This window comes from Rana temporaria, chromosome 2 (genome assembly GCF_905171775.1).
Source record: "Rana temporaria chromosome 2, aRanTem1.1, whole genome shotgun sequence".
Taxonomy (NCBI): Eukaryota; Metazoa; Chordata; class Amphibia; order Anura; family Ranidae; genus Rana; species Rana temporaria.
The window spans coordinates 35,970,058-35,987,269 of record NC_053490.1 but is presented as its reverse complement, the minus strand read 5'-3'; the positions used below and the strand labels follow the sequence as shown (position 1 = coordinate 35,987,269).

The 17,212-nt window shown below is 45.0% G+C and overlaps 1 protein-coding gene across 1 annotated transcript in view; it reads right to left on the bottom strand.

The window, feature by feature from the left end:
- Positions 1-14,619: 14,619 nt before the first annotated feature.
- LOC120928946 (sialidase-3-like) overlaps positions 14,620-17,212 on the bottom strand; it is a 35,043-nt gene continuing 32,450 nt past the window's right edge. Inside the window, exon 3 of the mRNA XM_040340057.1 lies at positions 14,620-15,976. Coding sequence (XP_040195991.1) covers positions 15,017-15,976 — 960 coding nt within the window. The 3' untranslated portion in view covers positions 14,620-15,016. The remainder of the gene's footprint in view (positions 15,977-17,212) is intronic.

Below are 17,212 nucleotides of genomic sequence, written 5' to 3'. Positions count from 1 at the left end.
CCTGCCACCAAATGTGGATTGCCACTTGCCACATCATCTGCCACCAGGTGGGGATTGCCACGTCACCTGCCACCAGGTGCGGGATCCCACGTCGCCTGCCACCAGGTGCGGGATGCCATGTCACCTTCCACCAGGTGCGGATTGCTACTTGCCATGTCACCTGCCACCAGGTGCGGATTGCTACTTGCCATGTCACGTGCCACCAGGTATGGATTGCTACTTGCCATGTCACCTGCCACCAGATGTGGATTGCCACAACACCTGATGTGGTTTGCCACCTGCCATTGGATTTTTTTTGCCATGGTGGCAGCACAGGCCAGTGAGGGAGAACAGCATTAATGCGGGGCGGGCGGTGAGAGATGAGTATAGCAGCCCCGCTGTGTGGGCGGAAGTGCCGTGTTCTGGGCGTGAGGCGAGAGATGATCTCATCTCTCTGCTCCCATGCCTCGCAGCAGTGTAACAGCTCCGCTGTTTGGGCGGAAGTGTCGTGATCCAGCGGGCGGTGAGAGATGTCATCTCTCTGCTTGCCCGCTGCCGCACCTCACACAGTGCAGCCTTCGTGGCCCGGCTGCAAATAGGCCACGGCCCGGCAGTGAGCCGCGGACCAGGGGTTGGGGAACCCTGATCTACTAGGACCCCCAGGAACTTTTCTATCCTAGATTCCACCAGAGGGTCTCCCCCTTGTGAGTTGATTGCATTCATATTTTTGCCACCCAAATGCATTATTTTACATTTTTCTACATTAAACCTAATTTGCCATGAAGTTGCCCACCCCATTAATTTGTTCAGATCTTCTTGCAAGGTTTCCACATACTGCAGAGAAGTTATTGCCCAGCTTAGCTTAGTATTGTCTAAATTAGGGTTGTCCCGATACCACTTTTTTAGGACCGAGTACGAGTACCGATACTTTTTTTCAAGTACTCGCCGATACCGAATACCGATACTTTTTATTAAATGTGTCCCCAAATGCAGCCATGTCCCCCCACAAATGCAGCCATGTCCCCCCCATATCCAGCCATGTCCCCCCCATATCCAGCCATGTTCCCCCCCCCCCATATCCAGCCATGTCCCCCCCCCATATCCAGCCATGTCCCCTCCCCCATATCCAGCCATGTCCCCCCCCCCATATCCAGCCATGTCCCCCCCCCATATCCAACCATGTCCCCCCCCATATCCAACCATGTTTACCCCCATATCCAGCCATGTTTACCCCCATATCCAGCCGTGTCCCCCCTCATATGCAGCCATGTCCCCCAATATGCAGCCATGTCTCCCCCCCCCCATATCCAGCCATGTCCCCCATTTGCAGCCATGTCTCCCCCCCCCCATATCCAGCCATGTCATCCCCGCTGCCGCCGACTGCTTAATACGCGCGGGAAACATCACAGCTTTCATTTGAATAGCTGTAATGATTCGCGCCGCGCTGCGTATAGACACTCCCCCTTGTCCGGCATTGGACAGTTCACCCGAGCAAGGGGGAGTGTCTATACGTGGCGCGAATCATTACAGCTATTCAAATGAATGCCGTAATGTTCCCCGCCCGTATTAACCAAGTGCCGGCGGCAGCGGGGATGAGGCGGGATGCGTTGGCGGGGGGGGGGGGTATCGGGGGTATTTGCGGGAGTACGAGTACTCCCGCAAATACTCGGAATCGGTCCCGATACCGATACTAGTATCGGTATCGGGACAACCCTAGTCTAAAGGAAATAGGATTGGTCCCAGGACAGAACCTTGGGACCCCACTGTCCACCCCTGACTATTCCGAGTACTCCCCATTTATCACTACCCTCTGAACTAGCCCTTGTAGCCAGTTTTTAATCCATGTACTCACCCTATGGGTCATGCCAATGGACCTTATTTTGTAAAGTAAACATTTATGGACAACTGTATCAAATGCTTTTGCAAAATCAGGATATATCATGTCTACGGGCCTTTCTTTATCTAGATGGCAGCTTACCTCCTCATAGAAGGTTAATAGATTGGTAAAGTGGGAGTGTGACACGTTGCACAGCATGTCTATTTGGAGCACCGAGCACTTTACAGCAAATACTGTACATATTTGGATCACAATAATACTGGGACTAAGCTATATATATTTTCACAATATCTGCACTTTTTATTATTTTCAAATCATGTTTTTGTCACTATAAATTATCTATTATGTATATATAAATCACTGTATATTGGATGTTATGAATTGGTGGTACTGTAAGCGCTGTAATATTGAAACTTACTACAAGAGATTGTCAGATACTACAGTCACACCACTAGAGAAGGTCAGAGTCTGCAGACACACCACAGGAGATTGTTAGAGACTCCAGACTTGCCATGGGAAGTGGTCATAGACTGCAAAAATAATACTAAAAATGGTCAGAGACTGCAGATATGCCACAGGAGATGGTCAGAGACTGCAACCATGATACAGGAGATGCTCAAAAAGAGTGAGACATGCTATAGGAAGTATTGAGAGTTTGCAGACATGCTTTCAAGATATGGAGACCACAGTGATGCTACAGGAAATGCTGGAGACTAGCTGAAGGCAGGGCAATATTATTATTTGAGAAAAATATAAATCACGCTACCTCTAAACACCATACTTGACAAACACAAAATGAAACCATTGGCAAGTGAGTGATATATGGTGATATACAGTGAGGAAAATAAGTATTTGAACACCCTGCTATTTTGCAGGTTCTCCCACTTGGAAATCATGGAGGGGTCTGCAATTGTCATCGTAGGTGCATGTCCACTGTGAGAGACATAATCAAAAAAAAAATTCCAGAAATCACAATTTATGATTTTTTAACTATTTATTTGTATGATACAGCTGCAAATAAGTATTTGAACACCTGTCTATCAGCTAGAATTCTGACCCTCAAAGACCTGTTATTCTGCCTTTAAAATGTCCACCTCCACTCCATTTATTATCCTAAATTAGATGCACCTGTTTGAGGTCATTAGCTGCATAAAGACACCTGTCCACCCCATACAATCAGTAAGAATCCAACTACTAACATGGCCAAGACCAAAGAGCTGTCCAAAGACACTAGAGACAAAATTGTACACCTCCACAAGGCTGGAAAGGGCTACGGGGAAATTGCCAAGCAGCTTGGTGAAAAAAGGTCCACTGTTGGAGCAATCATTAGAAAATGGAAGAAGCTAAACATGACTGTCAATCTCCCTCGGACTGGGGCTCCATGCAAAATCTCACCTCGTGGGGTCTCAATGATCCTAAGAAAGGTGAGAAATCAGCCCAGGACTACACGGGAGGAGCTGGTCAATGACCTGAAAAGAGCTGGGACCACCGTTTCCAAGGTTACTGTTGGTAATACACTAAGACGTCATGGTTTGAAATCATGCATGGCACGGAAGGTTCCCCTGCTTAAACCAGCACATGTCAAGGCCCGTCTTAAGTTTGCCAATGACCATTTGGATGATCCAGAGGAGTCATGGGAGAAAGTCATGTGGTCAGATGAGACCAAAATAGAACTTTTTGGTCATAATTCCACTAACCGTGTTTGGAGGAAGAAGAATGATGAGTACCATCCCAAGAACACCATCCCTACTGTGAAGCATGGGGCTGGTAGCATCCTGCTTTGGGGGTGTTTTTCTGCACATGGGACAGGGCGACTGCACTGTATTAAGGAGAGGATGACCGGGGCCATGTATTGCGAGATTTTGGGCAACAACCTCCTTCCCTCAGTTAGAGCTTTGAAGATGGGTCGAGGCTGGGTCTTCCAACATGACAATGACCCGAAGCACACAGCCAGGATAACCAAGAAGTGGCTCTGTAAGAAGCATATCAAGGTTCTGGCGTGGCCTAGCCAGTTTCCAGACCTAAACCCAATAGAAAATCTTTGGAGGGAGCTCAAACTCCGTGTTTCTCAGCGACAGCCCAGAAACCTGACTGATCTAGAGAAGATCTGTGTGGAGGAGTGGGCCAAAATCCCTCCTCCAGTGTGTGCAAACCTGGTGAAAAACTACAAGAAACGTTTGACCTCTGTAATTGCAAACAAAGGCTACTGTACCAAATATTAACATTGATTTTCTCAGGTGTTCAAATACTTATTTGCAGCTGTATCATACAAATAAATAGTTAAAAAAATCATACATTGTGATTTCTGGATTTTTTTTTTTTTGATTATGTCTCTCACAGTGGACATGCACCTACGATAACAATTTCAGACCCCTCCATGATTTCCAAGTAGGAGAACTTGCAAAATAGCAGGGTGTTCAAATACTTATTTTCCTCACTGTATATGAAGCCCACTGCTATGTCTGAACTGCAAGATTGGGAGTGACTACCTGCTACATGCTGTTTATGATCCCCTGTCATAAGGGATCGTGGAAATCTGGTAAGGAGCCAATCCATAGTCTGGTGGAGGATTCATCACATTTCTTTGGACACGTTTTTTCAACTGATTTGAAATGTGGCACAAATACACGGGTGTCTGACATCTCATCTGCTATACACTTATGGACTTTTATTGTCACTATTTCTAATTTTATTTTATGTACATCCATTTAAAACCAATAAGTTATTTTTTTATGTTTCTTGACCGAAATGTAATTTGGTTTTTTTTCTTTCTTTTTGTATTTATCACTATTATATCATTTTTTCATTATTACTGAGGGGTGTTGAGATGGCTGCATAGTGCCCCCTAGTGGCTATCATACTCCAAGGTTCTGATATAGCAGTGGGCTTCATATATATCACCATATATCACTCACTTGCCAATGGTTTAATTTTGTGTTTGTCAAGTATGGTGTTTAGTGGTAGCGTGATTTATATTTTTCTCACATTTTTTTCGTGTACTTATTGTTTACATGGTAATCGCAGCTCTCGGAAGTGAATAGACTGCGACTACGTTGCAAGTCTTTTTCTCTCTTCTATCCTTTTTTGTTATTGTAGCGCAGTTTCTTTCCATTTTTTCCAATATTATTATTTATTCTTATACAGGATTTGTATAGCGCTGACAGTTTGTGCAGTACTTTACAACAGTAGGGCAGACAGTACAATTACAAATACAATTCAGTACAGGAAGAATCAGAGGGCCCTGCTCATTAGAACTTACAATCTAGGAGGGAGGGTCAAGTTATACAAAAGGGTAATAACTGTGGGGGATGAGCTGATGAAGAAAATAAGAACAGTTAGGTGGAGGCAGGGTAGGCTTCTCTGAAGAGAAAATTTTCAGAGATTGCCTAAAAATAAATGGATTTGGAGATAGTCTGACAGATAGGGGTAGGGTATTTCAGAGGATGAGAGAGGCTTGGGAGAAGTCCTGTAGGCATATATGGGAGGAGGTGATGAGGAAGCTAGAGAGCATGAGGTCTTGGGAGGAATGAAGAGGATGATTAGGTTGGTGTTTTGAGACTAGGGCATGGTTTTTCACTGACAAAACATGAAAAAATGTATGACGGAAACCACCCCCCTCATCACAGCATTCCCCCTAGCACTGTAAGGGGTAACTCTGCGGACTCTGATGTAAGGGGGAACTCTGGGAGCACTGATTTAAGGGAAAGTGGAAGGGGGGCTCTGTTGATCAGAGACCTTCTTACATCAGAGTTCCCCTTTATACTAGAGTCCACAGCCTTCCCCTTTACATCAGGATACTCACTTGCCCTTACAGCGGTGCCCCCCCTTATATTAGCCACCCTGACAAAGTGACTGACTGTGTGCCCCATAGACTTTGTGGGGCAGGGCAATCACTGGAGCAGTCACATGCAGACCTCCCTAGAGCAGAAAATTGTCTAAATCTGCATGGCACAGGGGCAGGGCAGGACTTAGGGTGGTGGGGGCCCCTGGGCTTGAGTGTTGAAGGGGCCCCCTGGAGCCGAGAATTGGGGGGGGGGGTCGAAGATGTTGAGCGAGGGGGGATCATAGTTGTTGAGCGGGGGGGGGCACATTAAAGCATTAAAGTTGTTGAGTGGGGGGGCGAATTGAAGTTGTTGAGCGGGGGGGGCGCATTAAATTTGTTGAGTGGGGGGTGCCTCTCACCTGTGCACGGAATGTGTCGGCTCTCTTTCCTTAAGCAGACATCCACACACCTCTCCGTTCCTCCTGGGGGGGTTCTGCAGTTGTTGAGCAGGGGGGAGTGCCTCTCACCTGTGTCGACAGCCGGGGGCACAGACTGTCATTAGCCCGGCTGTCGGCTTTCTTCCCTTCAGCAGCCACAGTCCTCCACACACCGCTCCGGTTCCTCCTGCTTCCGTGCTGCCTCCTCTTGCAGTGTGGGAAAATTAACCCTTTTGCGGGACTGCGGGAAGAAGCTGTCTGTGCTGGAAAGTCCCGCAGAATCCGTGTGTGTTGGGAGGTATGCGCAGGGCCGCCATCAGGAATTTTGGGGCCCCTTACTAGGGTTGCCACCTGTCCAGGAATCACCCGGACAGTTCGGGTTTGGGATCTTGTGTCCGGGTTTCAGTCTGCCTGAAACCCAGACACATTATTTAGACTGGGCTGTGGCTCCCCAAGTAACTGAGGTAGTCACACAAAAATCTGTTGCCATTTGGGAGATGCGGGCCGCTGTCTGGGGGCTGGTTTGGCATCACTGAGGGGGAGCCATGATGTCAGCAAGAGCAGTTTGGCCACACCCACTGTTTGCCGCAGCGCGCTGCATTACCACTCTCCTTGAGGCACCCAAAGGTGCCCCAGGTCTTTTATAATCCTATTGTGTATACTACGAAAAAAAATGTGCCCTGTGCCGCTAAAGTGTTCGGGTTTGGCTTGAAGAAAAGGTGGCAACTCTACCCCTTACACAGCTTAAGGCATGGGCCCCCTGGAGCAGACAACGGGAGGGGGGGGGGTGCTACCAACTGAAATTGAGAAGCGGGGGGGGGGGCCTTTACAAAAAAAAGAAGAAATAAAGAAAAATATATATACAGTACAGACCAAAAGTTTGGACACACCTTCTCATTCAAAGAGTTTTCGTTATTTTCATGACTATGAAAATTGTAGATTCACACTGAAGGCATCAAAACTTTGAATGAACACATGTGGAATTATACAGAACAAAAAAGTGTGAAACAACTGAAAATATATTTCATATTCTAGGTTCTTCCACCTTTTGCAGCTCATCTCTAGAACTGGTAAGAGGAGACTGTGTGAATCAGGCCTTCATGGTAGAATATCTGCTAGGAAACCACTGCTAAAGAAAGGCAACAAGCAGAAGAGACTTGTTTGGGCTAAAGAACACAAGGGATGGACATTAGACCAGTGGAAATCTGTGCTTTGGTCTGATGAGTCCAAACTTGAGATCTTTGGTTCCAACCCCTTGTGTCTTTGTGCGACGCAGAAAAGGTGAACGGATGGACTCTACATGCCTGGTTCCCACCGTGAAGCATGGAGGAGGAGGTGTGATGGTGTGGGGGTGCTTTGCTGGTGACACTGTTGGGGATTTATTCAAAATTGAAGGCATACTGAACCAGCATGGCTACCACAGCATCTTGCAGCGGCATGCTATTCCATCCGGTTTGCGTTTAGTTGGACCATCATTTATTTTTCAACAGGACAATGACCCCAAACACACCTCCAGGCTGTGTAAGGGCTATTTGACCAAGAAGGAGAGTGATGGGGTACTGCACCAGGTGACTACCTCTTGAAGCTCATCAAGAGAATGCCAAGAGTGTGCCAAGCAGTAATCAAAGCAAAAGGTGGCTACTTTGAAGAACGTAGAATATGAAATATATTTTCAGTTGTTTCACACTTTTTTGTTATGTATAATTCCACATGTGTTAATTCATAGTTTTGATGCCTTCAGTGTGAATCTACAATTTTCATAGTCCTGAAAATAAAGAAAACTCTTTGAATGAGAAGGTGTGTCAAAACTTTTGGTCTGTACTGTATATATAAAAAAAGGGGGTAGCCATCTGGGGCCCTGGGTACCTCTGGGCCCTTTAATAAAAAGAAGAAAAAAAACCTCTGGGCTCTTTAATAATAAAAAATAAAAATAAAAAAAATAAACATTTATAAAAAAATACATAAAAAAAAAGAGGTTGCCATCTGGGGCCCCTGGGCCCCTCTGGGCCTTTTAATAAAAAAAAAAAAAATATAAACAAAAATAAAAAAATAAACGTTTATAAAAATAAATGAAAAAGGGGGTGTTGCCACATGGGGCCCTGGGGACCTCTGGGCCCTTTAATAATATATATATATATATATATATATATATATATATATATATATATATATATATATATATATAATTATTAATAAAGGGCCCAGAGGTCTCCAGGGCCCCTGGATGGCAACCCTCCTTTTTTTATTTATTTTTTATTTAAAAAAAAAAAAATTATATATATATATATATATAAAATAACATATATATCTTCTGCTTGTTGCCTTTAAATAAAAAATAAAAAATAAATAAAAAAAGGGGGGTTGCCGTCCGGGGCCCGTGGGCTTTAGCCCAGTCAAGCCCAATGGTAAGTCCGGCCCTGCACAGAGGGCAAGCTCAGGCTGTTGTGAAAAAAGCACCAAGAGCCATGATGTCACTGTACATCCAGACCCTCTCTATCCAAGCTTAGGCCGAGCCAAGACCAAGCTCAGCTAATTAATAATTGTCTGCCTCTGGAATTGCATATGCACAGTCCAGAGCCAGCATGAAGCCGGAAATTTAACAGGCACTTTTTCCTGTCCATGGACAATTATGGGCGGGAGAAACTTTTTTTTTTTTTACAAACTGTCCATAATTTTACAGCCGTTTGGCAACCCTGACTGGGGGACATGTTCCATGATGGTGCTATAGATGACATCTGTTACAGTCCATTTACATATTGATGTTTCCATTCTTGTACTCCCTACAGCCCCCTTAAAAATGCCTGGGGGCATATTTGATATTCCTCTCAGTGGTAAGATCAGAGGATAGATATAACATAAAGAGTAAAAAGGGAATGAGCGGCAAATAGAAAGCGTGAAAAAAAAGTCCAAAACATTTAGCTAGCAGAAGCCAGGCTAGAGCCCGAGGGCCACACAATGGGAAATATTTACTAAAACAGGGAACCTAGAATCTGGTGCAGTTGTGCATGGTACCCAATCGGCTTCTAACTTCAGCTTATTCAATTAAGCTTTGACAAAAATACCTGCAAGTTGATTGGTTACTATGCACAGTTGCACCAGAACCTGTGTGCACCAGTTTTAGTAAACACCCCCCCCCCCCCCTAGTGACTGCCAAAGGGTTGCAGATCAGGAATCTACAGTGCCTTGGAAAAGTATTCACAGCAATGTTCAATCCATCATCTGAATATGGAGAGAGTATGGCCAAACTGCAAACCTACCAAGACCTGGCTGTCTACCTAAAGTGACAGGCCGGGCAAGGAGAGCATTCATCAGAGAAGCAGCCACGAGACCCATGGGAACTCTGGAGGAGCTGCAGAGCTCCACAGTTCAGGTGGGAGAATCTTTCCACAGGACAACTATTAGTCGTGCTCTCCACATTATTACCCTTTATGGAAGAGTGGCAAGAAGCCATTGTTGAAAGAAAGCCATTTGGGGGACACAGCAAACGTGTGGAAGAAGGTGCTCCGGTCAGATAAGACCAAAATGTATCTTTTTGGCTTTAAAGCAAAACGCTATTTGTGGTGGAAATCCAACAATGCACATCACCCTGAACACACCATCCCCACCGTGAAACATGGTGGTGGCAGCATCATGTGGGGATGTTTTTCTTCAGCAGGGACAGGGAAGCTGGTCAGAGTTGATGGGAAGATGGATGGAGCCAAATACAGGGCAGTCTTAGAAGAAAACCTGTTAGGCCCCATACTCACGACCAAACATGTCTGCTGAAACTGGTCCGCGGGCCAGTTTCAGCATACATGTTCGGTCGTGTGTGGGCGCGAGCGGGCCGAATTCCAGCAAACATTTGCCCGCCGGGCCTTTTCCCAGCAGACAAATATTCCTGGACGTGTTTTAAAACCGTCCGCTGGAATCCTGCCCGCTCGGACATGTACGGTCGTCAGTACAGACCTACCGTACATGTCCAGGCGCCCGCCGTCCCTCGCATGCGTCGAATGACTTCGACGCATGCGTGGAAGCATTTTAAAGGCGGGCCGCCCACGCCGCTGCGTCATTGTCGTGGCGACGACGCGGCGACACCGCGGACACGCCCCGCGTATTGTTTACGCGCGGACTTCTGTACGATGGTGTGTACAACCATCGTACAGAAGCCCTCTGGCAGACATGTATGGTGAAAACGGTCCGACGGACCGCTTTCACCATACATGTTTGTTCGTGTGTACCGGGCCTTAGAGTCTACAAAAGTCTTGAGACTGGGGCGGAGATTCACCTTCCAGCAGGACAACGACCCTAAACATACAGCCAGAGCTACAAAGGAATGGTTTAGATCAAAGCATATTCATGTGTTAGAATGGCCCAGTCAAATGCAAGCTGCAGATTTAAAATTAATTTTGAAATTACATTAAGATAAATCTAATATGAGATTTTCGTCATTAACTTCATCCACTGTAATGTAAAGGAAAAAAGATTATAGTGTTAATTGGTGGTGTTTAATTATTCCAAGAGTTGATCTTTTAAAAACAAGAAGATGTTTTTTATTAGTATTGGATCCTTCTCTAGGATTATACTGCCAGCACTTGCTCTGGAAATAATTAGTATGCAGTTATATAAAATTGATTTACAAATCAGAAAATACTGTACAGTAATATAAATCACATTATGTAAAAATATTGTCCAGTTCATAATTCAAACAGCTCTCATTCATTGCTGAGGATAACAATGGAGCTTCCACCATATAGATACCAAGATGTCTGACTGAGCTTCAAACTCTAAATGTTTAATGAATGGACATTCAGTGGGTGTTTAGTATAGCAGTTGGCAAGCGTTCACTAAGGGCTATGTTACACTAGCAATTCAATTACCGGTGACAAATCGCTAAGACTTGGATCACCTGGTCCAATGGCACCAATGAGGTATTGTTCCACCATGGCTCCATCACCAGTGATTAAAACAATCAAATCTTCATGATCTTGGACAATATCATCCATAAAGAAGGTGGCAGTTGGTGGCAGTCTCATCACGCCACAGCTGGAAGACTTGTCACTATGAAATAGTCAGCACCAAACCACATACAGGCAGTCCCAGAGTTACGAATGGGCTAGGGCAGTGGTTCTCAACCTGGGGGTCGAACGATGATTTGCCAGGGGTCACTGAATTCTGGGCTGTTCCTGAAGCCCGCACCGCTCTCCCAGCCTTTTTGGGGATGCCCAGCAGGGCTGTTCCTGGAACCCACGGCCGCCCATTTAGCCTCATGCAGCCACCCATTCAGTTTATGGCATGGCTTGGGGGCAGAGACTAGAGGTCAGCTGACTGGTGAGGAATGTGAAGTGGGAAGGGCTGGAGGCAACCCTATCTCCTGATTTCGGCATAGGTTTCCCTTCTACGAGAGGCAACAAAGTCGGAGACAAATAGCTAGATTCACACACATTGGCCTAAACTTGCGGCGGCGTAGCTTAGCATGTTTAGGCTACGCCGTAGTAAGTTAGCTAGGCAAGTACATGATTCACAATGTACTTGCCTGCTAAGTTACAGCGGCGTAGCCTAAAGCGGGCGGGCGTAAGGGCACCTAATTCAAATGTGTGTAAGGGGGCGTGTTTTATGCTAATAGGGCTTGACCTTACGTTTTTGACGTTTCTTTTTAACTGCGCATGTGCCGGGCGCCTACACTTCCCAGTGTGCATTGCGGCCAAGTACGCCGCACGGGCCTATTGATTTCGACGTGGACGTAAACGACGTAAATCCCGATTCACGGACGACTTACGCAAACGACGTAAAAAATTAGAATTTCGACGCGGGAACGGCGGCCATACTTAACATTACTATTCCATCTAGGGCTAAGCTCTAACTTTAGGCAGCCTATCTCTAACGTAAATGGCGTAAATGTACTGCGGCGGCCGGGCGTACGTTCGTGAATCGGCGTATCTACTGATTTGCATATTCTACGCCAACCGCAATGGAAGCGCCACCTAGTGGCCATCCGAAATATTGCAACCTAAGATAGGACGGCGCAAGCCGTCGTATCTTAGATATGTTTAAGTGTATCTCTGATTGAGAATACACTTAAACATAAGTCGGCGTAGATTCTGAGTTAGGTCGGCTTATCTACTGATAAGCCGGCCTAACTCTTTCTGAATCTACCTAAAAGTGAGTAACACTACCTGTGCTTATGTTGGCATTAAAATTCCCCACTACAGTTCTCTGATTAGCAGATGACTTTGATCAAGAGCACCTAGGTTGGCTGATCAGAACTCCCCCCAGCACTGCCACTATCCCATTACCCCCACCAAGGAGTAAGAGAAGGAAACAAGTAGAGAATACATGGAAGGGAGAGTAAAAGAGGACGAGGAACAAAGAAAAAGGGAGAGAAGAATTAAGAGAAAGAACAAGAAAGATTGCTAGAGAGATGGATGGAGGAAAAAAAAAAAAATGAGGACAGAAAGAGATAAAAGGGAAAGAAATGAGAGCATCCTAAAATTTACCATAAGGGGTTTTAATACTGTACAAGTGGAAGTGACTCAGGGAGTGCTAAATGTCTGTGGGTTAGGGGCGCAAATTACTTGTCTTGCCTTGAGCGCTGACAACCCACGCTACGAAAATTTTACTTTTAGGGGTCCCCACAACTTGGGAAATTTTATCAAGGGGTCATGGCAGTAAAAAGGTTGAGAACCACTGGGCTAGGGACTGTAGGTTTGTTCTTAAGTCGAATCTGTCCGTAAGTCGGAACAGTACCTTTTTTGATGTTCTGTCGAAATTTGCCCGCCGTTGAAAAGTGGCCGCGTATGCACAGAACGGCAGAGACGTCACGCCGCCCCCCCCCCCTCTAAGTAAGTAGGAGTCATTCGCAAGTCGGATGTTCGTAACTCAGGACTGCCTGTACTGTATATAGGGATGTTCAGTACATAAAGTAGGCTGTGCCATTTCTCAGGTCTTCAGATATGAAATTCCAGTCCATGTGCATTTTGATGCATCCTGATGATTTTTTCTGAACTTTACCAAACACCCTTCAACTTCCCTTCAACCGCTAGATAAATGCAGCTAGATTGGGACAATTGACTCTGTTGTCTTTTATTGCGTCTTGACAGCCCAGATTTTACCTGCAGCCCAGTGTTCCGCTACTCACTTGCTCAGCCCTAATCTATTAATCTGGCTACACTGGCATAATTGCATTTGGTGTTTGCAAACAGTTCAGACCATCTAATTTGAATGCCCATGTGAATCCACTTTTACAGCCAACTGAAGGCATAGTTACAGTTTTCATTCTGCCCACAATGCAGAGCCAAGTCATACACAAGAACCTTGAACAATCAGCAACAACAATCAATATGGCAGCCCTCACATCTGTGATTGCATGTAGACACCTACCGATTTGAACACTGGCAAGCTAGATTAATTTGCTTACTTTTTTCAAGAATGTAATATACCTGTACAAGTGTAATCTTAGAAATTTGCAAGCCACTATGGCACAAACTCCCTCTCTTACCAATCTTCGTCCCATTACCCATATTAGAGCCCAACTTCAGCAGCTTGATTTGGCAGTGGTGGAAAAATCAACGGTAGGTCTTCACCAGCAATTCTATGAGAAGGGCAATAAAGCTCATACCATGTTAGGTCACATGTCATGAGTGGACCGTGCTTTCATGGCCATTAAGGATGGCCAGGGTGTTGATCATTCTGACCCTTCTAAGATAGCTACTATTTTTCAAGAATATTATACCCAGCTGTACAATTTAAGGGAACCACCTTACGATAATCTCATACCCCGCATTCAGGAATATCTATAAGGCGGGAGGTGTGGTGGCGGTAAAGCGCCGCTATTTTTAGCGGTGCTTTACTGCAAATTTTGTGGCACTATTCGGTTTTATTCCCCCCGCTAGCAGCCGAGAAAGGGTTAAAACCGCCCGCAATGCGCCTCTGCATTCCAGCGGTATAGCCGTGCTGTCCCATTGATTTCAATGGGCGGGAGCGGTGAAGGAGCGGTATACAAACCGCTCCAAAAATGCGGCTAGCAGGACTTTTTTTCCCCATCCTGCAGCTGTTTAGGGTCGGTTTGCAGGCGCTATTTGTAGCGCAATAGCGCCTGCAAACCGCTCCAGTGAAAGGGGGTCTAACATTTAGGAAGTGCACTTCACTTCCTAAATGATGCCGTTCTGATTTAACTACTCTAAACGCACCTATCTTCGTAGGGCACAGGTGTCAAACACAAGGTCCTTTGGCCGAATCCGGCCCTCCAGGCCATTTCATGTGGCCTTCACACCTCTCTCTGGTCCTCCTCCAGACCCCTACTTTCTGCTTTCAAGCAATGCCTCCAGCTTCTTCCCAGCAGCAGCATAAGGAAAGGGGGGTGCACTGTGATGTAAGGCAGAGAGGGGGGACTCAACTTCTGATGGTGGGGTGGCTCTTGACATCTAATATAAGGGGAGGGGATGCGCAGTACATATAATCTTACAGATACAACCGGCACTTTTTAAGACAATCATAATGCTGATGCGGCCCACAATGAAATTGAGTATGACACCATTATAAGCGAGTTATAAGGGGATATTTTGAGATAGCTTCCATTACTTGTATGTGTGCATTTTGCAACTGCTGTAGATCAGGAGCTGGTAGTAGGATAATAACTGTACGGCAGCAGTAGTAGTTCATTTCATGCCAAAAAGAAAATCACAATTTGCCTTAAATGATGGATTTATATAGTCATCCAGCTGTCCTCGCATTGGTAATATTATATATAATATATATATAATTTATCATTATATGAGTGGAGAACACAAAATTACATTTTGGGGTGTCCAGTAGCATTCAGTTTATTTATCAAATATGCAGTTTTTAATAGAAAAGTTAGGATTTTTCCTCATGTGCGTACTTGGTCTTAAAAAAGGTTGACCACCAATATAATACATGAAGGCCCATGAAGAGGAATACTTGAGACATGAGTCCAAAACATATTGTTTCCAAAATTTACAAGACCAGTGTGGGTAAAACAAGATGTGTTTTATATCGTTCCAGTTATTTTTTAAATCTGGAGAAGAAGCTTTTCTTCTTATTGATGTTCTCCAAAACATCCTCCACAGTGAAAAGACAAAAATTGATCTCCTCGTAAGCATTCACAGTCCCACTCTCAAATAAGATGGCGAAGGTGTTGGCCTCATGGCACTTGGCAAGATCAGAATAAGCTGCTGGGCCATCGTGAATCACCCACGGCTTGGACCAAGCTTCTGATGTCAGAGGAGATTTATTTAAGAAGATGCCAAGCTCTCTGCGTTCTTTCTTGGCAGGGTGAGAATATAGAAGCCAGTAACTTTCTTCCTCATCTGGTTGGCCAATCCCTGGGAAGCTTACAATGCTCCCAGAGCATCCTCCGTCTACGGTGTCTTTCAACTTTCGACTTTTGTCGGCCATTTTAAATTCACCACCAGCATTTAGTGTTAATGCCTCGACCCTGTACTTGGATGGCGTTTGTGCATTGCAGTAGAGCATCTTCTGTTTACCGTCACAGACTATTTCTGCCATCTGACATTCGGCACACTCAAACTTGTCAATTCTTTCCGACACATTCCATCTGTTGCCCCCATCCTTACTGTAAAGGTAAAACGAGTGGGATTTTGTGCAACAGTACTGAATACACCAGCATTTTGCGACATACACGTAAGCAGGGACTACCATAATTCCCGAATCTGTCTGGATGCCGTGGCCAGGAGACAGGAAGAAGGTGGCCATGTTGTCAATGTCATTCAGCACCTCTGTTATATTGGTCACTGAGCTCCATGTTTTCCCACAGTCCTTGCTGGTGGCATAGCAGAGTTTGCAGGAGTTTCCCCACTTCCTCATGCGTTTCTCTGTCATCCCGCTGGGTATAGAGTTGAAGAATAAGAACAGAACTTGGTTCGTCTCATCGTAGACAGGACAAGGGTTCATCATACAGTGATTCTTCGGGCAGAGATCATGCAGAGTTTGGGTACCTTCCCACTAGAAGCAAGAAAAATAAAACAATGTAAAGATACTGTAATGACGCTAAATAGTGATTGGGGCATTAGCCACAAACAGTAGTTTCTATGTATACAAGACTTTATCAACACTGGTACAATTGTGTGTGTGTGTGTGTATATATATATATATATATATATATATACACACACACACATAAGTGTATATATTTATATATATATATATATATATATATATATATATATATATACACACACACACACACATAAGTGTATATATTTTTATATATTTTTATATATATATATATATATATATATACACACACACACACACATACTTTTTTTTGAGACCCATGCCAAAGGGTTACTTATGCTGTAGTCCCCAAAATCCGTCCTTTGAGGGAAAATCCCTCTGTCCCTGCTACTCCTCAACTGTCCCTCTTTTGGTCTGTTTAACCACTTGACCACTGGGCACGTAAACCCCCTTAATAACCAGACCAATTTTCAGCTTTCGGTGCTCTCACAATTTGAATGACAATTACTCAGTCATACAACACTGTACCCAAATGAAATTTTCGTCCTTTTTTTCACACAAATAGAGCTTTCTTTTGGTGGTATTTAATCACCGTTGGGTTTTTTATTTTTTGCGCTATAAGAGAAAAAAGACTGAAAATTTTGTAAAAAAAATGAATTTTTCTTTGTTTCTGTTATAAAATTCATTCTTTTGCATAAATGTGAAAGATGAAGTTACGCCGAGTAAATAGATACCCAACATGTCACCCTTCAAAATTGCACACGCTCGTGGAATGGCGCCAAACTTTGCTACTTAAAAATCCCCATAGGCGACGTTGCAGGGTATTGTGGGGTATTGCAGAGTATTGTGGGGTATTGCAGAGTATTGTGGGGTATTGCAGAGTATTGTGGGGTATTGCAGAGTAGTGTGGGGTATTGCAGAGTATTGTGGGGTATTGCAGAGTATTGTGGGGTATTGGTATTGTGTATAGCACAGTATGGGGCAGGGATAGCTGTGCAGGGATGGATGGATGGCTGGCTGGATCTGTGACTGCATGTGTCACAGATCCAGCCCACAGCACTCGTGCTGCATTTGTTCTCTCCCCCCCCTCTCCTCTCACACTGTACCGTTCAGTACAGAGAGGGGAGGGAGGAACCGGCGTCATCACATGACGCCGGTTTGTTTACAAGTGATCGCTCCGTCATTGGACGGAGCAATCACGTGGTAAACCGCCGATATCAGCGG